This window comes from Dermacentor andersoni, chromosome 4 (assembly GCF_023375885.2).
Source record: "Dermacentor andersoni chromosome 4, qqDerAnde1_hic_scaffold, whole genome shotgun sequence".
Classification (NCBI taxonomy): Eukaryota; Metazoa; Arthropoda; class Arachnida; order Ixodida; family Ixodidae; genus Dermacentor; species Dermacentor andersoni.
The window spans coordinates 6,478,879-6,501,909 of record NC_092817.1 but is presented as its reverse complement, the minus strand read 5'-3'; the positions used below and the strand labels follow the sequence as shown (position 1 = coordinate 6,501,909).

Here is a 23,031-nt window from a genome sequence, read left to right as displayed (position 1 = left end):
GAGCCCTGCGCCGCTGCGGCTTATTTGCAGCTTGTTGCCACCGTGAGGAGGTGGGAATGAACACCTTCATACGGAAAAATTAGTTCCTGTTTCCACTGGTCTTAACCAGCCGTGGTCGTGACTCATCGCGAAACGTGATCGGTTATGGCCTTACGGTTAGGCTTCACAGCTGTGATTGTTACGGATGCCGCGAACGAACTATGAGCGTCTGAAGTTTCGCTGGTCTGGTGCGTTCTCGAGAAAGGACAAACAGCGGGATGTCATGCGGGATTATTAGAAGGCGCTAGGTGCAGGAGTGTTTAGCGCTGCATTCGGCCAACAAAACAAGGGTACTCCTAGCTCGGACAGATACAGCTACAGAGAAGCCACGCTTTTGACCTGAGAGTACAAAATGTAACTTAGAAAACATAGGCGAGGGAAAACTGGAATGAAATGTGCCTATTGAAACGGCATCCTGACCAACGAAGCCCCAATGCAGCTGAGCAAACGATCAAACAGTCGGGTGCGAAGAGCAAGGCCCAGCTGTCTACAGCGCCATCGAGCAAATGATAAAAACAAGGGAAACTACTACTACGTGGCATGAAAGCAGGATGAATGAAGCCAATGACGGCAGAGGAGATAAGAATAAGGCATGTTCACGCGCACCACGCTATTACAGTGACGTGGGAATTGTGCCGAGTGTCTCACTTAACTTAATCTAAGATATAAAAACACAGTATTGCATCTTGGGAGATTGCAACGAAGCACATATCGTTCGAAGAATCTGCCCTGTTTTCAGAATATGTTTTGTAAAGACAGACAGAGATAAACGGGGTCGGAAAGGCAGGGAAGTTAACCGGAGAAGGTTCTGGTTTGCTTCCCTGCACTGGGGAAAGGGTAAGTGAAAGACGATAAGGACAGGGGAGGGAAATAGCAAATGCAGGAAAAATAAATAAAATAGGTTGGGAACAGGGCTGGGTAACTATACTTTGCAGTTGTATCATGAAACCATACAAGATACTTGGGCAACAAGTATTAGAGATACAGATACAAGATACTACCGCAATTATTGTATGCGAGAGGATACTTTCCACTTGTATATTAAGATACTTAGATACATTGGCCAATTTATTGTTATAGATCTATGTAATGTAGCAGCAAACGCGTACGCAGAAAAATGTTTGTACGGCAATTTCTTAACACCGACCAACCTTGTTGCATTTGAATGAAATGCCTGTTAGTATCAAAATTTCTGTCTTTCTTGTTGAAAGTATCAAATTTTCTTTCCGAAACAATTTATCGAGGTTGCTTTAGCTGTTTAAGATGACAGCTCTTTATAGGCTGCACTGTCAGCGGTTTTTACTTGTTGCTTTTGTAATTGATGGGAGTCTCTGCATGCCGACCAGCTAGCGGATCCCCATCTAATTATAAGAACGTGAACAAGAAGCCTCCGCACAATGGCGGAAATACCGCTGTGTTGTTTTACCTTGTCCGTAAGCGTATTACCGTTTACGCATGCAACGTAGTCCAAAAAATTGCTTTTGGTGTTTGCGAGCAACAATCACGTACACAAAACAGCCGTCTTATGCACCCTGGAAGCAGCGCCATCCACGCTTTAGTTCACAACAGTCAAACTTACACCCATGATATCCTTCAAATCGCGGATGTGTGCAAGCCACTATACTCCATACAAAGCCGTCAACGGTGCGGAGACTTCTTGCAGTCGCTTCGTTCGCACCGCAATTGTGCGCGACTGTTTTTATATAGGCTCAGTATTGAATGAAACCAGCTTTAGTGCTGACAAACAAGCGTACTGTGGTGTACGGCTGCGATGGCGTCGCTTTAGATCATTTTTATTTTTGTTCTTCTCGTTTTTTTTTTATTTAGCCTCACGTGCATGCTGGGGCCAGCGAACGCTGCCGGCGCGCAGCGAAGCGTGGACGGAAGCGCGGAGTGATACAACTCTTCTTGACCGAACTTCTTGCACAGCTTCCACAGCGTTGACTGCTATGTATGCAACGGAGTATAGACGCAAGGCAACTCCATTTTTGCATTCTTCAGACTTTGTAACAAAGCACTAGGCAAGAGAAACTTCGATAACGACACTGTAGCTGCATCAGAATTTGCGGTAAAGACGCCGCACGCATTGGCATACGCAGCACAGTACGGCGGCTGCGAGCGTCATGGCACCGACGCAAATAAAATTTAAAAAATCTGGAAAACAAAAGGTTGGTTGTGCCGCGCAGACGTTCGCGCGTTTGTTTTTATCGAGATGGTGCGAGCACCACCACGTGATTCTGCTCCGCCGATAGGGGCGCGCAGATCTCATCGCCTGCCCTGGCCTGCCTTCGCTGGAGGGCTCTGGCGGAAAGATTAAAGAATGCCGCTGCCTTTAGTTTTATTCAGGTGGCTTAGTGTCAGCAGTGTCAGCTTGAGAAGCGGAGTTGAGCCAACGTTTATAGTTTCGCACGGTGATGTTGCCATAGCCGTATCTTGTATGTTAACATGCATGATACATTCTTTCATGTATCGGAAATACAGATAATGACACACGTCTTGACAAACGTATCATGATACAGATACAAGATACCCAAATACCCAAATTCGCGATAGTACGTAAGATAGATGTATCTTCTATGCTGCCCAACACTGGGTGGGAACGCCCGTGAATAGCTTCGTTAGTACAGCAAAATTCTTTTAAATGTTTTGAAGTTTGACTCTCAATGTTTTAAAGCGTGCTCGGAAATACCCAGTAAATTTTTTTCCGTGACATTATTTTTTACGCATTACTTTTTTTGTGAGCACTCTAAAGAACCCTCGAAATCTGGGGAAAAGAACTCATTGCACGCGTCTTGTTTGCTTGGTTTTTAAAGCTGGTTCGTGCACACCAGTGAGGACAGACGTGCATTGGAGACCTGTGCAGGTGATTTTCACTGCGAAGTAGCAAGGAACCCACTAGCGCAGTCCGGCCACGGCACGCTCATCCCCTCGGGCTCGGTGTGCCAGCGCTGGTCCCTGGCGCAGATGTACCACTCGGCCGGCTTCTCGAGGAAGTCGAACTGCTCGTTGCAGAACGGCTGGCAGAACTGGCCGTGCATCCATTCGTCGCACGATAGGGCCCCGTTCAGCGGCGCCGGGTGGAACGGACACTGACTCCCTGCGAGCGAGTGTTGCCTTTTGTACGGCGTCACTTTCCAAGGTGTTAGCACTGTGAAAGCCGGCTCCTACGAAAACCGTAATCCACTCATAGGCAATCGCATTACCCTGTATCACAATAGCCGGCAACAAATGATGAAAACAGCACGACTGCCGCAAGAAGAGGCTGGATGGAACATTAGTGAAAGGCGCAACAGCGTTGGCAAATAATTGTCTGGTTGGTTTTGGGCTCGTATAATGGCTCAAGGTACTACGGGGGATAGGCTACGAATCGCAACGTTACCCCAAGTAACGTTGATGAATCGAGTGTTGATAGGGGCGTGGCAACGAATAAAAGCTAAAATAAATTCTGTAAATAACTATTCTGTAAATAACTGTAAATCCTGTTCATACATGACTCGCATTAATGACAAGGCAACTTGGTTGGTTGGTTTGGCTCTATGAATGGCTAATACCCGCTATGAGGGATTGGCCTGGAGTTCGATAAGTTAGGCAAGTAGTTATTTAAAACAAAATATTAGTCGGAAATATTTATAAGATCAAAGGAAAAGCAAAGCAACATAACATCTCAAGAAACGACATCGTCCTGATTCAGATATAAATTTCTCAGTCTACGCGCAGACAATAACCTAAAGAGGAGGCATTCAAGAACAAATGACGGCATGGGATGTTCCTTCTTTGCGCTGCTACGTCTCGATTTTCACCTACAAACAAACAGAAACTACAATGTTAATTTTTTTTTTGCATAAAAATGTTTCAAATGGTAAGGCATTAAGGCATTTAGACCTTCAATAATTATCTTGACGCACTGACGAATTACGTATGTTTGGGAAATATTAAGTAGCGCAGCGTTGACTAAGATAGAAAATTTTTGAAATGCGCTCTGCTATAGCACTGGCTTTCTGTCTTCTTTAGTTCGAACGGACGTTATTAAAAAATGGCCTGTGACAGCCCAGTCCCGCATTTGGAAGTGGATTTCAGGGAGAGGCAGAAAATATCAGTATGAGGAATCCCAAAGACCAGCTAGATAAGAACTAGATAAAAAAAGAAGGACGAATAATCATTTAGTCTTTTGTTTATTAAGTTCATTTCCTCTCTACGATTGTTTTGTATATGCAAAGCTAATATTACCAATATTAATTATTAATAATTTTAGGACACATGTTGCAGTTCTGAAATTGAAGCCGAGTAGTATGAAGAAGCAGTGCCCACCGCAAAGCGGTGGGGGCTGAAGATGAAGCGAAATAAGTGCAGTTTTTAATCGGCGTTTGCTTCATTTAATTTGGGTGCTTGGGCACAAAGGGTGGGCCCAGACATGAATGAGTGGGCCCAACTCATTAGCGGACGCTTCCCAGTGTGGCCAGTTAGTTTCTGCCGTTCCCCAAAACACCTATATCACTGGTTTAGGAGATTAACAATGATGAACGAGTTGCATAAATCTAGCCTGGCCTCGCATTCTGACCACTGCCACCTGCTGTTCCCTTAGAGCCGTATATTCTGCCCAACACGGAAATTAGAGGTCACACTAACGAGACTGCGTTGCCGCAGCCCGACACTAAATTTCTGTACACACGGGGCTGGCTTGGCAGCATCTGCTTGGTGTATGCAGTGCGGTGAACCGGAAACAACTAACCACTTTCTCCTTACGTGTCGTCGAAACGCGGCCTCTCGCGTGGGATGGATGGATGGATGTTATGAGCGTCCCCTTTAGAACGGGGCGGTGGGTTGCGCCACCAAGCTCTTGCTACTATGCTGCCTGATATCCTACCTAGGTTAACCAATGAAAAAAGAAAAGAAAAAAAAAACACTATGAACTAACACGTCCAAATTTTCTGATCCCCTATTGCGAACTGTGTTTTTGTACGTCTCCGTCTTTTGTCGTTTCCCTACTTTTCTTCCACCAATCCTCCAATCGCCTCTTACTAATGTCTATTGCGGACCTGTTTGCTTTACCACTGCTCCCGCTGAACCCAAGGGCTTCAAGGAGGCCAGTGGTGCCTAAATCGACCGCTGGGTAGACGTCTTCACATTCTAATAAAATATGCTCCGTCGTTTCCCTAGCTTTACCGCAGCAAGCACATGCTTCTTCTTCCTTCTTATATCTCGCTTTATAGGTGCGTGTTCTAAGGCATCCCGATCTCGCTTCGAAAAGTAATGAGCTTCCCTTTGAGTTATCATAAATGGTTTCTTTCCTGGTTTCGTATTTTCCTCTTAAGTAGTTACTCATGGCAGGTTTCTTTTCCATTGCCGCCACCCATGAGATTAATTCAGCCTCTCTAACTTTCCGCTTGACCTTCTTTGTTGCTGTGTTGCCCACCCCACAGGCCGCATACTTGCTGGTAAGCTTCCTAGTTCTTTTCCTCCACTGTGAATCAATGTTTTGCCTGTACAGATACCTGAACACTCTCCCAGCCCATTTACTTTCTTCCATATTCCTCAGCCGTTCTTCATGCTCAATTTTACTGCGAGCTCCCCTCACTTCAAAACTAGTCCAGCCCATATCCCCCTGCACAGCTTCATTTGTAGTCTTCTCGTGAGCACCCAATGCGAGGCGACCCACAGACCTTTGGTTCCCGTCGAGCCCTGATTGTACCCCTGATTTAAAGCAAACAACCGCATTTCCAAAAGTAAGTCCTGGAACCATTACCCCTTTCCACATACCTCGTAGGACCTCGTACCTATTGTATCCCCATAGCGCTCTGTGCTTCATTATGGCTGCATTTCTCTTCCCCTTGACTGTTATGATTTTTTCCTGTGCTTCCATATATCCATTGCCTTCGTTTATCCATATACCAAGGTATTTATATTCTGTTACCCGAGGTATTTCTTGGCCCTGTATCTCCACTGTCTGTTCACTGTTTTCATTGAATACCATAACACCTGATTTTCTAACACTAAATTTCAAACCTAAATTGTTGCCTTCCTGTCCACAGATATTAGCCAGACGTTGCAAATCACTTTGCTTGTTAGCGAGCAACACAATGTCGTCCGCATAAAATAAACCTGGGAGTTGCTGCTCTATTACTGTACCTGCCTGTTTGTATGAGAGATTAAACCCGATATTACTTCCTTCTAGCTCCCTCTCCATCCTCACCATGTACATCATAAACAGCAGCGGGGATAAAGGGCACCCCTGCCTCAGTCCCTTGTTGATTTGAACTTTCTCCGCGCTTCTCATCCCTTCCCATTCAACGCAAACGGTATTTTCTAAGTAAATCTCTCTCAAAAGCTGTAGACAATCGTTACCTAAGCCATCCCCTTCCAGAATATGCCACAATATGTTGCGGTCTACGTTGTCGTATGCTCCTGTAATGTCCAAAAAGGCCACATACAACGGTCTGCTTTCTGCTTTTGATATTTCGATACACTGAGTAAGAACAAACAAGTTATCATCCAAACGCCTACCTATTCTAAAGCCATTCTGAAGCTCTCCCAAAATGCGATTATTCTCTGCCCATGCTTGAAGCTTTAATTTGATTGCCTGCATTGCTAACCTGTATATTACCGATGTAATGGTCAACGGTCTATACGAGTGAATTCTGTCTTTCTCCCCCTTACCTTTATAAATTAAATTCATTCTACTTTGTCGCCAACTGACTGGTATTCGTCTATCTCTTAAAATTTTTTCCACTGCTTTCACCAGAGCTTTCTTACTTTTTGGTCCCAGTTCATTTATCAGCCTAACGGGAACCTCGTCTAGCCCTGTGGCTGTGCGCTTAGGAATTTTCTCTTCCGCTTTCTTCCAGTTTAAGTTTGTCAGCACCAGCTCCTTTTCCACTTGGGTCTCTTTCATGCTATTTTTTTCCTCAAGTACAACCTCGTCATTGCCTTGGAAGGATTCGGCTGTTGCGTTTCGGATGTAATTTATTGCCGCTTCTCCTTCCAGTCTGTTTTCATCTTCGTCTAGGATATGTTGTTGTATTGTTGCTGACTTCCTGCCTAATAATTTTATGTGATTCCAAAATATTCTAGGTGCGGCCTTCTTTTTCTCACGTATTTCTGACAACCAACGTTCACTTTCACCTTTTAATTTTGCTTGCACCAGTATTTGAACCATAGACTTTTTCTCCCGGTATATTTCCCATTTACTGGTTACTTCATCCTGTGGCAACTGCGCCTTCTTTGCCTGCCTGTGCTCTCGAGATGCTTTCTGTCGTTCGGCGATCGCTTCTCGTAACTCCTTGTTCCACCAGCTTTTCGGTTTCTTTTTTCCTTTCCAACGAACATGTTGTTTCTCTTTACGTATTTCTGTCGTTATAACACTTAGAAGCTCACCATATTCCCACTCCTTACTTGGCCACTTGCCAAGTTCTTCTTCAACTCTAGTGACTATATTTGCTATTTGTTCAGCGTTCAAATTTGGACTGGCCATTGTGCTTCCTTGCTCTCTTTCCCAACTACATATCCCATTTTCAAAATGGTGCGTTTATGGTCACTCCCTATGCTGCTAAACCCTTCCTCATCGATGACCATTTCTCTCAACTTATCATGAATTCCTTCTGTCATCAGACAGTAATCAATGATCGATTGCCGGTTTCCCACTTCCCACGTGATCTGTCCTTCACACTTAGGCCCTGTATTCACGATCACGAGGTTATGTTGCTCGCAAAGGCCTAGCATTGACTTCCCGTTATTGTCGGTATAGCCATCTAAATCCTGTATGTGGGCATTCATGTCACCTAATAGGACAATCTCAGCACCATTCCCGAAACCCTTAATATCAGCGCTTATGCATTCCACTAACTCTTTATTCTTCTCTGTGCAATTTTTTCCGGTCCACAAATACGTAACTCCCAGCCAAGTTTCTTTCCCACTCATTGTACCTGATAACCAAAGATGCTCTTGACATTGTGAATTTACTCTTTTCCATTTGGCTCCCTGATGGATGAGCATTCCGACTCCCCCTCCCTTTCTTTCCGACTTAGTTCTGTTGCACCCTTCCCATACATAATTCTCAATAACTGGCGGCTCTTCTGAGTCTCTAAGGTGCGTTTCTGTAACCGCATACACCCCTATTTGTTCTCTATGTAACTGCTCCTCAATCTCTGCCCACTTTTCCTTTCTTCTGCCACCCTGCATGTTTATGCAGCCTATTGCATGGCGAGCTCTTTTTCTTGCTTTCCTCCTTTTTCTGTTATCGACGGCGATGCTCTGCTGATGTTCCCCTAAGGGACCTTCTTCATTACTACCTACTCTGACCTCCTGAGCGCCCGCGGGCCCCCTAAAAAAGCAACAGCGCGACCCCCAAGTCGCCAGCCCACTTCTCGTGCTAGCCTGTAATTGAAGTGGATCCCATCTCGTTGAAAACCACCACACCTTCTCACTTCCCTGTTTACTTCGACGGCTATGTGGGCTGCGATGCGGCAAGCGCCATCTGGAGGTATTGCAAGGAACGAGGCGTGGCCTCCGAGATGCTCACGCGCCGGCACACGCAAATGGCAGACGCCGTGGCCGGTCTATTTTAGTTTTCGCGTAACCGAATTATGTTTTCTCGTATAGTCAAATTACCATCCGAAAGATGTTATGTCTATAGGTGGTAAGTAAGTCGCAGTTTACAATTTTTTCACGTACTTTAGCTTGAGAAATTGAATTATTTCAGTAGCTTCCTTGCGCCACATGAAGAGCCCGGTTACGGGTGGTTCGGAAATCTTTTTCCAGAAACGACGTCCGACGTGGGAGTTCCTGCGACACTAGGCCGTTATCGCTATCGCGTAAATATCCTACAAATTGACGGCCTGTGTAGTGCTCGAAAGCTTTTGACCAGTCATGGGGGCCAATTGCGACAAAGGCGTAAAATTGGAAAGTATTTTTATCATGCATAAAGAGTGTGTATGCACGTCATTTTTAGAAGGAGAGTACAACACAAAATGTAATAAACTTCAAATAATTTTAAGACACATTCAGTGCCAATTTTGCACATTTAGAAATGCTTATAAACTACTATATAGCGTAAATAAAAAATTGCAGCCACTTGAGCATACACGCTAAAGAGGATGAAGACGAAAGCCACACGTGCTCACGAGGCATTCATTACATTAGTTGACATTTTCATTCTAATGCGCTGTTACTTCCTATTACTTGTTTTCTCCCAACGAAGGTCGGGGTTAGAGTGTTTTAATTAAGTCTGTGTTCCCTAATTAACTTCGCCACAATTAACACCAAAGTTAGGAGGGATAGTTGGGGGTGTTGGTTAAGCATGATCTGAAGTGAAGCCGCTAAAACGACGCTGGACTACGAAGGAACATGCACACACACAGGGCGCCCTGTGTGTGTGAGTTCCTTCTTCGTCCACCGTCGTTTTAGCACCTTCACTTCAGATCATTAATACCAAAGGACGAGGGTTCGACTCCCAATTTTGGTGCCATTGAATTTTGGGGCCATAACGCCGGATGGTCAAATTTTCGTAACACCGGACGATCACATTCGTCTCCCGTGGGTCGCCTAAGGGTTTCGCCTTCAAATACGTCAGAAAACATTTCTTTTTCTCTAGCTTACTTGCACAGGTACGTAATGCACTACGTGGAGCGATACGCAAATGAAAGAAGCCGCCTATGGTTTGATCACGTGACTTCTCCTTTTTAGTCAACCACCAGGAAACGCTTAAGTAATGATAACGGAAAGGTGAATCTATATAAGCCGATGCAATTTGCGGCATGCCGACGGCTGAATTGTTTGCATTGATACCATTCTTCTGAGGGCGTCGCAGAGCTCGTAGAGATACCGAACTTTGCCAAACTCGGGCCATTCTGCATAGCACCCTAGGTTGGCAAGAGCTCTACGTTATAGTGCATCTGGCAAAGCCACTGTGTAGCGCAAATAAAATAGACACGAAAAACACAAGAGTGGACCCAACGGGTGGCATACACTCAAGAGTGATTTATTACAGAAGACCAGAAGAAAAATAGAATGCTCATGAGCACAGGTTTGCCCTATGGTCTTGCCTTCCTAGTGTCTGTTCTATTTGCGCCGCAACGGCCTCAGCAATTCCTGCGTGTCGGTATAACTTGAAGTAAATACGGTATATTTTACTCACTTGACACTTTTACGTGGAAGACGCAGGTCGCAGAATTTCCGTGCGAGTCTCGGGCTCTGTAGACGACTTTGTGAACTCCATGCCCGAACTTTGAAGGTGAGAAGTGGTTCTAAAAACATAATTCAAAGAGAAAAATTGGCACAGAGAATGCGTGTTTTTCTTGCTTTGTGATGAGTAGGTTCCCATTTAGCGGATCGACCGCAGAGCGCAGAGTGTTGATTGAGGCGTGCTCCAACACGCGACGCCGTGAGCGCCACAGAGGGCCCCGTCCACGCGAGCGCCGTTTCACCGACAGCTGTTTAGGCAGCGCGACTACAACGTTGGGGCAAAATGTGCGACGAAAACTTCCGAAAGACATGTCATCGAAAGCCTGAAAATGGCTATGCTAACGTTGAATGTTTTTCACACGTCAAGTAAAGCACTCGAGGAATACGTGAGTAAAATTATTAGTAGCCAATAATATGCCAAGATGTGCTTGAGGTCGTATTCAGTATAACTTAGACGATTGTGACCACTAGATATTTTCCAACGTGGTCACATTGAACTGCTTGCTCGCAAGAAGTGCATATTCTTTATTTTAACACACCGACTCGAGCGTAAGTTAAATGCAGTCATATTCTTGCACAAAGAGGCCTAATGGGGGCGCGAACTCGCTGTCCTGAAATACCTGCGTAACTATCGATGAATGCACGACGAGTGCGGATGCTTAGGCGGTCCAAGAACACGCCGTGTTTTAGCCTGGCCACGCGATGTGGCCGCCACTGCGACCATGCACGAGCTCAGCAGTCATTCCATCGCAACTCCGCGAGCAGCGCAGAGACGGTTTCCCACCAAGGCAGAGCGCGACCATATTTTACGCATGTGGAGCCCTTCGTCCCGAATAGTCAAGAGGGCAAGTCGTGCTGCCCGCCTTCTTCTATAGGACATTTTCCTCTACTGGAAACATGCACGTAGGCGAACACTTTTACGCCAGCCAACCAACCCGATTTTGATTAGAGAGCTCGCTACACAATTATCTTCGGGCATACCGAAGGCCCTGGGGCGCGTCCCAACAGTCGCGCAGAAACGTGTCAAAGAGCTATTATTGTCCTTTTGACAGAGCGCTGAAAGGAGCAGGCCACCAGAAGCAGGTTGGCTGACTCGATGCCAGGCATTATATGCAGTGGACAACAAACGAGGTATCAGTTACCTAGTCACCGGCAAGCGGGCAGAAACAATGAAAGAAATTCCGCCTAGACTAGTACGAACCGTGTTGTGTTGCTGTGTGAAAGTGTCCTCGCTGTTTTTTAGGTCACGTGCATACCATCCCCGGTACTGGGTGACAAAAAAAAAGAAAGAAATGTCAGCATTATCAACAGATAAGTACAAGCGGTTCCGCGGGCCCAGCAAGGAGAAAATACTGCTGTGCGACCAGAAAAGACGACCAAAATTTACAGACGAAAATCACTCCGTGTGACGAGGGCTGAAAAGTGCGCCGGTTAGTGGACCGCTGCTGCACGTCATTGTGGCACGTGGTCGAGCCTTCTTTGCTCTCCCTCCTCTCTGTTGCTTCCTTGCCCCTTACCCTCCCCCAGCCCCTGACCGCCGTTCGGGTGTCAGCAGACTGCGCTAGACAGTTGCACTTCAGTCGGGAGCAAATTTCCTTCCCTTCGTTTTAATGCGAAATAATTATATGCCCCATTACGCGAAAATTCTGCGTTGTCATCGGCGGCGTGGCCGAAAGGCGGTACCAAAAATGGCCGATGGCGCGAAGAGTAAACACACATAAGAAAATGCTTGGTTTGACGTCATATTCGTCAGGCAGGTCTCTGTAAACAAAGAAAAATCTAAAAGAAAATTACTTAAATTTCGGTCTGGCTGGGAATCGAACCCGGGCCTCCCGGATGCCATATGAGCACGCTTCCCCGACGCCAGCGTGGCGTTTTTCGTTGATTGGCTGTTTCGTGCTACTCCATGCTCAAGGTCGACTAAAGTTGTGCCTAGTGCGTGCGTCACTGCACACGTCACGTCACTGCCTCTGTCACTGCATCCCATGTGCCGCTTGCTCTTTGGCTTTCATCGGTGCGGTGTCTACTGTGATGCACTCTCAACGCCAAATCCCGAGTGTATAAAATGAGCTGCGCCCAGTGCCTTCGTCATTGCACACGTCACGTCGCTGCCTCCCGCGCGTCAGTTGCTCATCGGCTTTCATCGGTGCGGCGTCTACTGCGAAGCGTCTACCTCAGCGGCAGCTGTGAAACGTCGTCGCCAACGGTAGCACGCCTCAGAAGACGAAGCAAGGGAACTCAACAGAAGACGACATAGTCACGACAGATCTATAGTCAGGCATAAGGAAACGTTCTGCAGCGAATGTTTCCAGCTTGCGACCAACTTATACGCCAACATACACACCGATTCAGCAGAAACAATTTTAATGCATGTCGAAAACCTAAGCGATTATAATGCTTTCGCATTCCCACACATAAGCAGTCTTAAGTGTCTCTGCTTAATAGGTATTTAATTATTTTTACTTATCGCTTCGTTAAATAAACAGTCAATTATTGCGTCGTAGAGGAACATGCAAATGTAAATAGCGTACCGCGTCTATGCGTAGCTGGTCGGAATTGTCCACAAAGAGTGGTTTCTCCCACGTGACCGTCACTTCGTTCTCACTCGTCTCGAGACTCTGTTCTTCTGGGCAGTTGATGACATGGGGCGCCTCGTCATCTGCGAGGAGCATGCAGTAAATAAATAGATAAATAAATAAATAAATAAATAAATAAATAAATAAATAAATAAATAAATAAATAAATAAACTTCCGCCCAACAGTGTACGTTGGTGAAGGAAGGGAAGACGGCTAAAGATCTGCACAGGCTGCAGCTTGACAAAGCACTGTTCATCCGAGCACCAATGCCAACAGGGATAACGCGTAAAATGAGAATACGCACAAAAATTTGCTACTCACCGATCACATCCCGCTCCGCGTTCGCTCTTTCATCTTTCGCTGTGCTCGTTCGCTCGGTTACGCCACCAAAATAAAAACGCCGACGTTTGCCGCAGGGACGGGCGCCTAGACCTGCGCGCTAAAAAACTGTCCGAAATCAGAAATTCTGGGGTGTTACGTGCCAATACCACGATCCGATTATGAGGCGCGCCGTAGTGAAGCACTATGGAATTACTCTGATCGCCTGGCTAGGCTTCCTCAACGTGCACCCAATGTACACGAGCGTTCTTGCATTTTGCCCCCTAAAGAAATGCGGCCGCCGCGGCCAGGAGTTGATCCGCGACCTGCTTAGCAGCGCAACGTCATAGCCCCTAAGCAACCACGGCGGGTAAACTTGGATTCTTAAAGAACATCCCGCCTTGCGAAACTGGTGTTTAATCTCAGTAATGTGTCAGTGAGATATATCTTCCTTGACTGCCCCTGCAGTGTCGGGTTCTTAGCGGAGAGCTTGGATTTTTTTAACCGGCTCTAAAGTGCATACCTTCAAATTTTATTGCGATAGCAATTACATGTACAGTTCAGACAATTTACCGCCATCGTCGTGATGTTCTGTATCACGACGTCAACATCGCGTCAACATCGCGGCCGCCGTACCGCATATGCTATAGTTGCGAGCGAAAGCTTGCGAGGTTGAGCAGAGAAGGATGGCGGCTTGATGCAGCGGTGTCTTCTCGCGCTGACAAGGGAGGAAGGCGGGGACGGCGTGCGCTGTCTTCTCGCGCGCGCAAGGAGGGGGGAGGGCACATGTGCGTAAAGCCCCTTTACATGTGCGCACTGCAGTAGGCGGGGGGCACGGGCAGGTCAGTCTCATCTTCTACTCCCGCTGCGGTGGCTGCGTGCGGCCTTGCACGTCCTATCTTGGAGGCGATCTACGCAGGCCTCGAAGGCTAGCCGACGTGAGACGGCCATATTGTCGGGCGCCTACTTCGCGTTGAAGCGAGAGGTAGCGCAAACTAGAATTCGCTCGCCGCTGCTGCCACTCTTCATCACGCCAGGTTTCTGACAGGGAGTGTCTGGGGTATATATAATCGAGTGAGATGTGTTGGTGTTTGGCTGATCGCGCGTGACAGCGGGCGTGTTGATTTAGTTTCTAAGAGAATGTTTAGAGCAATTCATGCAGCTGATACAAAACGACCAATCTCACTTGGTATAGCTGTCTAATAATCGGCTATCGCAATCATCGCTTCGCCTGTCTGGCGAAACTGTGACTTTTTATTGCGATAGCAATTATAAGGACAGCCAGGTGCATTTATGCCGCCGCCGTGATGTTCCGTATAAAATCCAAGCGCGACAACATCGTCGCCGCTCGCCGTATGCAGTGTGCGCGAGCGAAAGCTTGCGAGGGTCAGCTGACGATTGCGGCTCAATCTCGTGCGCTCAAAGCAGGAAAGCGGGGAGGAAGCGCGCCGTCTTCCGTCGCACGCGAGGCACCGGGAAGAGGATAGGGCCGTTCTACTTCGGTGGCTCCTATATTCGGCCCGGCAGCGCGGGTGATGTAAGAGTTGGGGTCGGGCGTCTAAAAAGGGGTAACTGGCCCAAGCCGTCATCCACCTCATCCACACCGAGGACGTTGTTGAAGAGAGGAACAGATTGTCATCGCGAACGAAGAGTACTGGGTTTACTTCCAATATCTGCATGAGGAATAGATAACGTTGCCTCTCAACAGTCCAGCGAGACTGAATCGAAGCACCCCTGAGGAGCCGAAAAAGTCTGCCTAAATCCCCGTGTCCTGCCTATATCCCTTTGGCCCAGAGAAAGGAGGGGACGCTCGTATACGGGAGAATTCAAGCTTGACTCAATTGGCGTGTCTTGACTCCTGGCTTGGCCCAGCATTTAGCTGGTGTGTCTGCCGATCGGCTTTGGCGGCTAGCAGCGGCTGTAAGGAGGCGGCGTAGAACTACTTTTTTTTGGAGTTTCTTGGTTCCACCGTCGGTCTCGGCGGCAGAGTGGCATCCGTCAACCGCGCAGTCGTCAAACGTGTCTCACCGTGGTGTCGCCGCTGGTATGTCCGGTGAGACGTATTGTTAGCTTCACAAAGCTGAATCTACGCAGAAAAGCAGGAGTGGCTCGAAGGACGCTGCCCCCGCTGGCAGATTGTAGCAGTGCCTTATCTCGAAAGCGATCTGCAATGCGGACGAAGTACGCGGTCGCGCGGGCCTCATCTTCAAAGAGATCTACGATGTGTACAGTGTGGGTGGCTTCTTATACGCTGTGCTTTTGACGCTTAATTCGCGCTGAAGCGAGACGCAGCACGAATGTCAATTCGCTCATTGCTGCTGCCGCGCTTCCCCACGCCAGCGTTCTTACAGCGAGTGTCCGCGGTCATCGAGTGAGATGTGTTCATTCATGTATACTTATGCGCGGGTGACACCGTGGTTGTTAATTTAGTTAGTAAGCGAATGTTTACAAGTTTACACAACCGATAAAACTACTATCCTTACTTCGTATAGCTGTCTACTAATTTGGTATCGCCATCGATGCTTCGCCTTTCGGGCGAAACTGCGACGTCCCTTCTTGCTTACGGCATTTTCGGCTGGACTTCTCAGGGTGTCCCGGCGGCGCTACAACGTTGTACAAGATAGGACGCATTGCAAGTATAATCTGGCATGCAGTCAGGCTTCGTTATCCATATCTGGTGCCGTAATAAAGGTTGGTTACTGCCTTATCCGACCTCTGCAGCGCTGCCGGAGAACACCACTCATCAATGCCGAGTGAACAGTGACCCCTTCCGGTAAACTAAGCTTGTCGCAGTCCCAGTACGGCGCGCTTACCGTGTATGGTGATGGTGAAGGTGCAGTTGGCCTCTAGCCGTGCCCGGTCGACCACCCTGAAGGCGATGCGATGCTCGCCCAAGGGGAACCGGTGGGGCGACACGTAGTCGGCGGGCACCTGTTGCAGCACCAGTTTGTCGGCGCCGTCATTGTCGCTGTACCGCGGTTGTGCCCACGAAACCTTGGCGGAATCCCTCCGTGGTTCCGCTGCCACGACGATGTCTTTGGGGCATGAGATCTTGGGTTTCTCTACGTCTGGAACACAACGTGTTCAATTGCCTCGTAGACCACGTGTTAGGTCATGGATCGGAGCGAACTCCAATTTTTTCATTCAAGTAGACATAAAACGGCTGAATGCTCTCATTATACAACCGCTTATACATTTCAATACTATTTCTCAAGTTGCGTCGCACTTTATGTTTATCGGTCTACTCAGCGTACGACTTCCCTCTGCTTCTTTTTCGTAATCCAGTGCATGAATTCATAACACAAACATGACCATATGCCATATGCCTTTCTTGATGTGCGTCGCGGTAAGATCTTACGCTCCCTTTCCGTTCCAGTGAATTTGCCAGTGTCTAGCAGCAACAAGTTCATAGACCAAACTATCGTGAGATTAGCCGGGCAGTGGGCGCGGGCGAGCGTCTCAGTGCGCGTTTTCTGCTACTCACCGAACATCGTAGTCCCGGCGCCGTAGCAGAAATGTTTCTCGCGTCTGTGCTTACTGCCGATGTAGCCGATGGCTGTCTGCAGGTTCTAACTTTCGCTAGCCAAGCTTCACGCAGCTCCTTGTCCTGCTGCTACGTGTGAATAAGGCTGTCATCGGGCTCCGTTGCGTACGTCCGGCACTGCGGCACCGTGCAGTAGCCTCCCATGCTGCACGCCTCTAAAGGCAGCCACTACCTATTATAGTACTTTCTAATGTTGTAAAGCAGACACCCAAGGCGGCAAAGCCTCCCCACTTAATCAGAACCGCGGCGCAGGTGCGACTTTAAACTTTCATGTTCAGCTCGCTTCGGCGCTTCCGAAGCAGCCGACGCGGCCGCTGTGTCCACGTGATCCCTCATGTCATGTCTACCTTGAAAGTGCCCCTGACCACCGCGCTGAGCGCGACCTTGCGTGCGTTGCACTCTGCCTCTGCATTTATGCCTGCGTGGGAAACGGGACGAGTGCAAGAGGTCTGCAAAGAGGCCTCGCTCATACTAATATCGAAACCCGGTAAACCACTTGCGGCGGAGAACATGCGACCAATATGGCTAACCTCGCCTATGGACAAGGGAGCGGAACATGCCATACATAACCGAGCATCGCGGCACATAGAGAGAGAGGGCCTGCTCCCACATAACATGGTGGGCTTCAGACCAGGCCTCTCCACACAGGACGTAATGTTACTACTGAAGAAGCATATAATTGACGGCATGACCACAGACCAGGTGCAGCGGTGGCGTAGAGATAGAGCATCCGCCTCGCGTGCAAGAGTGCCATGGTTCGAATCCCAGCGCCACGCAATTTAACACCAGATTAAAAAAAATCCGCGTGTTGATAAAATTGCATAAGCAGGCCTGGAGTGCGGCCTGATCCCCGTGACCAGAACCGGTAACGCACGCCCTCACCAGAGCAGGATTGGCCACCCTAGTGCAGTACTTGGTCACAACCTCTTATATGAATACAGCAATCTAACCCCGGCTCTCAGTCTCCAGCAGCTGCGAAGCAATTGAACACGGCGTCGTTCAGACCTGTGACACAGCAGAGGATGGTAAGAATCTGCGTATCCGGACAGGCCGCCATTGGAATCTGAACCTGACAACGTTTAATGCTAGAACGTTCTCTAGTGAGGACAGTCTAGCAGTGCTATTGGAGGAATAAGCGGGCATTAAATGGGATAGAATAGGGCTCAGTTAGGTCAGGAGGACAAGTGAAGCATATACAGTGCTTAAAAGCGGGCACATCCAGTGCTACCGGGGCTTAGCGGAAAGACGAGAACAAGGAGTCGGATTCCTAATTAATAATGGTATAGCTGGTAACATACAGGAATTCTATAGCATTAACGAGAGGGTGGCAGGTCTTTTTGTGAAACTTGATAAGAGTTACAAATTAAAGGTGGTACAGGCCTACGCCCCTAGATGCAGGAAGTCGAAAGCTTCTATGAAGGCGTGGAATCGGCGATGGGTAAAGTAAAAACAACATACACTATACTGATGCGCGACCTCAATGCCAGGGTGGAGAAGAAGCAGGCTGGAGACAAGTCAGTGGGGGAATATGGCATAAGTTGTAGGAATAGCAGGGGAGAGTTATCAGTAGAGTTTGCAGAACGGAATAATATGCGGATAATGAATACCTTCTTCCGCAAGCGGGATAGCCAAAACTGGACGTGGAGGAGCCCGAATGGCGAGACTAGAAATGAAATAGACATCATACTCTGCGCTAACCCTGGCAACACACAAGATGTGGACGTGCTCGGCAAGGTGCGCTGAAGTGACCATAGGATGGTAAGAACTCGAATTAGCCTAGACTTGAGGAGGGAACGGAAGAAACTGGTACATAAGAAGCCGATCAATGAGTTAGCGGTAAGAGGGAAAATAGAGGAATTATGGATCAAGCTACAGAACATATATTCGGCTTTTACTCAGGAAGAGGACCTTAGTGTTGAAGCAATGAACCACAATCCTATGGAGATCATTAAGGAGTGTTCAATAGAAGTCGGTGACAACTCTGCTATACAGGATACCACTAAGCTATCGCAGGAGATGAAAGATCTGATCAAGTAACGCCAATGTATGAAAGCCTCTAGCCCTACAGCTGGAATGGAACTGGCAGAACTTTCGAAGTTAATCAACAAGTGTGAGACAGCTGACATACGGAAGTATAATATGGATAAAATTGAACATGCTCTCAGGAACGGAGGAAGCCTAAAAGCAGTGATGAAGAAACTAGGAATAGGCAAGAATCAGATATATGCGTTAAGAGACAACGCCGACGATATCATTACTAATATAGATGAGATAGTTCAAGTGGCTGAGGAGTTCTATATAGATTTGTACAATACCAGTGGCACCCACGACGATAATGGAAGAGAGAATAGTCTAGAGAAATTTGAAAACTCACAAGTAACACCGCAAGAAGTAAAGAAAGCCTTGGGAGGTATGCAAAGAGGGAAAGCAGCTGGGGAGGATCAGGTAACAACCGATTTGTTGAAGGATGGTGGGCAGATTGTTCCAGTAAAACTGGCCACCCTGTATACGCAATGCCTCATGACGTCGAGCGTACCGGAATGTTGGAAGAACGCTAACATAATCTTAATCTATAAGAAAGGGGACGCCAAAGACTTGAAAAATGATAGACCTTACTGCCCGTTGCCTGCAAAGTATTTACTAAGGCAATCGCAAATAGAATCCGGAACACCTTATACTTCTGTCAACCAAAGGACCAGGCAGGATTCCGTAAAGGCTACTGAACAACACACCATATTCACACTATTAATCAGGAGATAGAGAAATGTGCGGAATATAAACAACCCTTATATACAGCTTTCGTTGATTATAAGAAAGCGTTTGATTCAGTCGAAACCTCAGCAGTCAAGGAGGTATTACGGAATCAGGGTGTAGACGAGCCGTATGTAAAAATACTGAAAGATATCTATAGCGGCTCCACAGCGACCGTAGTCCTCCATAAAGAAAGCAACCAGATCCCAATAAAGCAAGGCGTCAGGCAGGAAGATACGATATCTCCAATGCTCTTCACAGCATCGAGGCTGACAATAATGCTTTTGCGTGGATGCGGTAATGAGTTTTGTTGTTGTTGTTGTTGTGTGTGGCAAAGCCAGTGTCAAGTAGACACCATCTATTATTTCATTTGTTAATCTGTTTTGTTTACATCAATATGATGTATTACATGTGATGTACTTTATATTGTACTTTTCGTTCATACCCCAGTTGTAAGCGTGCCTACGGGTGAATAAATTTCCTTGTCAGCATGTTTACAGGAGGTATTCAGAGACCTGGATTTGAAAGAACTGGCGATAAGATTTAATGGAGAATACCTTAGTAACTTGCGATTCGCTGATGATATTGCCTTGCTTAGTAACTCAGGAGACCAATTGCAATGCACGCTCACTGACATGGAGCGGCAACGCAGAAGGGTGGGTCTAAAAATTAATCTGCAGGAAACTGAAGTAATGTTGAACAGCCTGGGAAGAGAACAGCAGTTTACGATAGGTAGCGAGGCACTGGAAGTGGTAAGGGAATACATCTACTTAGGACAGGTAGTGACTGCGTACCCGAATCATGAGACTGAAATATTCTGAAGAATAAGAATGGGCTGGGGTGCGTTTGGAAGGCATTCTCAGATCTTGAACAGCAGGTTGCCATTATCTCTCAAGAGAAAAGTACTCACGTAGGGGGCAGAAACCTGGAGGCTTACGAAAAGTGTTCTACTAAAATTGAGGACGACGCAACGAGCTATGGAAAGAAGGATGATGGGTGTAACGTTAAGGGATAAGAAAAGAGCAGATTGGGTGAGGGAAGAAACGCGAGTTAATGACATCTTAGTTAAAATCAAGAAAAAGAAATGGGCGTGGGCAGGACAAGTAATGAGGAGGGAAGATAACCGATGGTCATTAAGGGTTACGGACCGCGACAAGGGAAGCGTAGCAGGGGGCGGCACAAAGTTAGGTGGGCGGATGAGATTAAGAAGTGTGTAGGGACAACATGGCCACAATTAGTACATGACCGGGGCAGTTCGAGAAGTATGGGAGAGGCCTTTTCCCTGCAGTGGGCCTAACCAGGCTGCTGCTGGTGCTGCTGCTGCTGCTGCTGCTGCTGCTGCTGATGATGATGATGATGATGATGGTGATGATGACCAGAGACACCAGGGGCATACTGGGCCTGGGCTTATCGAAAGCTTTCGACACGGTCAAGCACAGATTTCTAATGGAAACAATCTCGGTGATGGAGCTCGGCCAGAAATTCCCCTCTGACATAGGGTCCTTCCTCAGAGAAAGAAAGGGCACGATCAAAATAGGACAGGCCACGTCCGATTGGTAGACGCTGGGCGCGAGTGGCACCCCATAAGGGGCGGTGCTCTCCCCACTGTTATTCAATCTAGCAATGAAAAGGGCTCTCGGACCGGCTGACAAGAGTGATCAACGTCAATCACGCCCTTTACGCAGACGACATTACGGTGTGGTGCCCGGGAGGGTCCGACGCAGAAGTCGAACGGGCTCTCCAAGAGGCGCTGGACGCAACGGAAGAGTACCTGAAGAATACGGGACTCCGCCTGTCACCCTGCAAATCGGAACTGTTGCTGTACAGGCCCTCGAAAAAAGGCATAAGGAGTTTCAGGCCGATCGATCAAATACCGATCAAATTACACACGAGCGACGGCCAGCCGATCCGCAGAGTGGACCCTATAAGAATCCTGGGGCTGTTAATTGAGGCTAAAGGCGGTAACACACAGTCATGAAACTCGCGTCCAAAACGGAGAACATGCTCCGGCTGATCCTCAGGGTGACCAACCGCAAGGGAGGGCTCAGCGAGAGCAATCTCATCAGATTTTGCCACGCCTTTTTCAAGAGTCACGTAAAAACGTAGCCTCGGCGCTAAAATGGATCTAGAGGGACGCAGCCAAGATAGAGACACTGATGCGCAAAAGCATCAAAAGGGTGCTAGTTCTTCCGATAACTACAAGCACGGAGCGGCTCGATCGGTTAGGGATCTACAATTCGCTATCAGAAATCATGGAAGCACAGACGAAGGCACAGGTCGTGCGGCTGTCGACCACAAGGGCCGGCAGACGCATCCTAGAAGAATCAGTGTGCCCAAGATTATTATTTCGACAGTAGTAAAGTTCCCTCGTTTCGAGAGTAATTACAGAAATGTACAGGAGGGCTGCCGCGTGGTGTTTTTATTAAGCACCGTAAGCCTAACGTATGAGGAGCGCACCGTATGATCCCTCTTGCTACGCAAGAAAGGCGCTTCCGACAGACGGCGACTCCGTAAGTCCTCGCCCCCAATATGCCTCCGCGGGAGTATTATACGCCTATAGACATAGGCGCCACCATATCGCCTAGGTGGTGGCGCCATCTGTGGGTAGATAGAAGAGGAAGACATCGCGTATATGCAATTATAGAGACTCACCTCAGAGACGATGAACAACTACTCCTAGATACAGGACTCAGCTGGATTGGCCAAAATAGGAGAAGAGGCGATAAACGAGGAGGTTGAGTTGGTGTCATCCCAAAAAGCTGAAACGCACTAGTAACAAAGAGCCACTGCCAAGAACATATGTGGAGCACAGTGAAAATTGATAAATGCCCACTCAACATATGTGTCCTATACATAGCTACCAGCTCAGAGAACAAACATGGAATGAAAATATTTATGACTGCATCAAAAAAGATATAGAACAAACCCACAAGAATGAGCCATTCCTCTTTATAGGAGACTTCAACTGCCATATAACAGAGCTAGATGGCTACGAAAAAAATTCAGCTGGCCTACGCAAGCTGGTTGAAATTTGCAACCTACACATAGCCAACCTGGACCCTACCTGCAACGGAACATACACATGGTCACGAAATTCAAGCAAATCTGTTATTGACTATGTTCTGTACAATGACGAGACAACACAGCAACACATGCAGATGCCATCAGATGAAGAGAAGTATAACAACTGTGGAAGCGACAATAATAGAATTACAATACGCTTAAAATGGATTCAACCTCAAGAGAACGCTGCGACAAAGCCCACCAAAGCACACTGGAAAGTGAGAGAAGACAAGCGCTTTGAAACATTTGCAAGAGATTTAGAGCTATCAGTAGATGGACCACTGAATAATAAAGAATTCACAGAAAAGTGTATATCAAAAGCTCATAAAAGCATTGGAAAAACAACTGGAAACAAATGGTCTAGGATATCACCATGGTTCGACAAGGAGCTGAAAACTGAGATACAGAAACGAAAGACAATCTCTAGACAGCACCGCCATATGCCTGAAGAGAACACTACCTTAAAAGATGTCATCTGGGAAGAATACCTGAAGCAAAAAGAACGAGTGAAAGCTATGGTCGCAACAAAAATAGACAAAACATTTAGACAGCAAGATGCACAT

At 47.4% G+C, this 23,031-nt stretch overlaps 1 protein-coding gene across 2 annotated transcripts in view; it reads right to left on the bottom strand.

Annotated features, from left to right (window-relative positions):
* LOC126535914 (sushi, von Willebrand factor type A, EGF and pentraxin domain-containing protein 1-like) overlaps nt 1-23,031 on the bottom strand; it is a 230,935-nt gene that overhangs the window by 34,315 nt on the left and 173,589 nt on the right. The window contains exons 10-13 of one of the 2 annotated variants that reach the window (XM_050182766.3): nt 15,924-16,178; nt 12,747-12,874; nt 10,169-10,277; nt 2,936-3,136 (exon numbers count right to left, since the gene is read on the bottom strand). In XM_050182766.3, coding sequence (XP_050038723.3) covers nt 2,936-3,136; nt 10,169-10,277; nt 12,747-12,874; nt 15,924-16,178 — 693 coding nt within the window. The remainder of the gene's footprint in view (nt 1-2,935; nt 3,137-10,168; nt 10,278-12,746; nt 12,875-15,923; nt 16,179-23,031) is intronic. The other variant, XM_055073349.2, reaches the window with a different exon arrangement.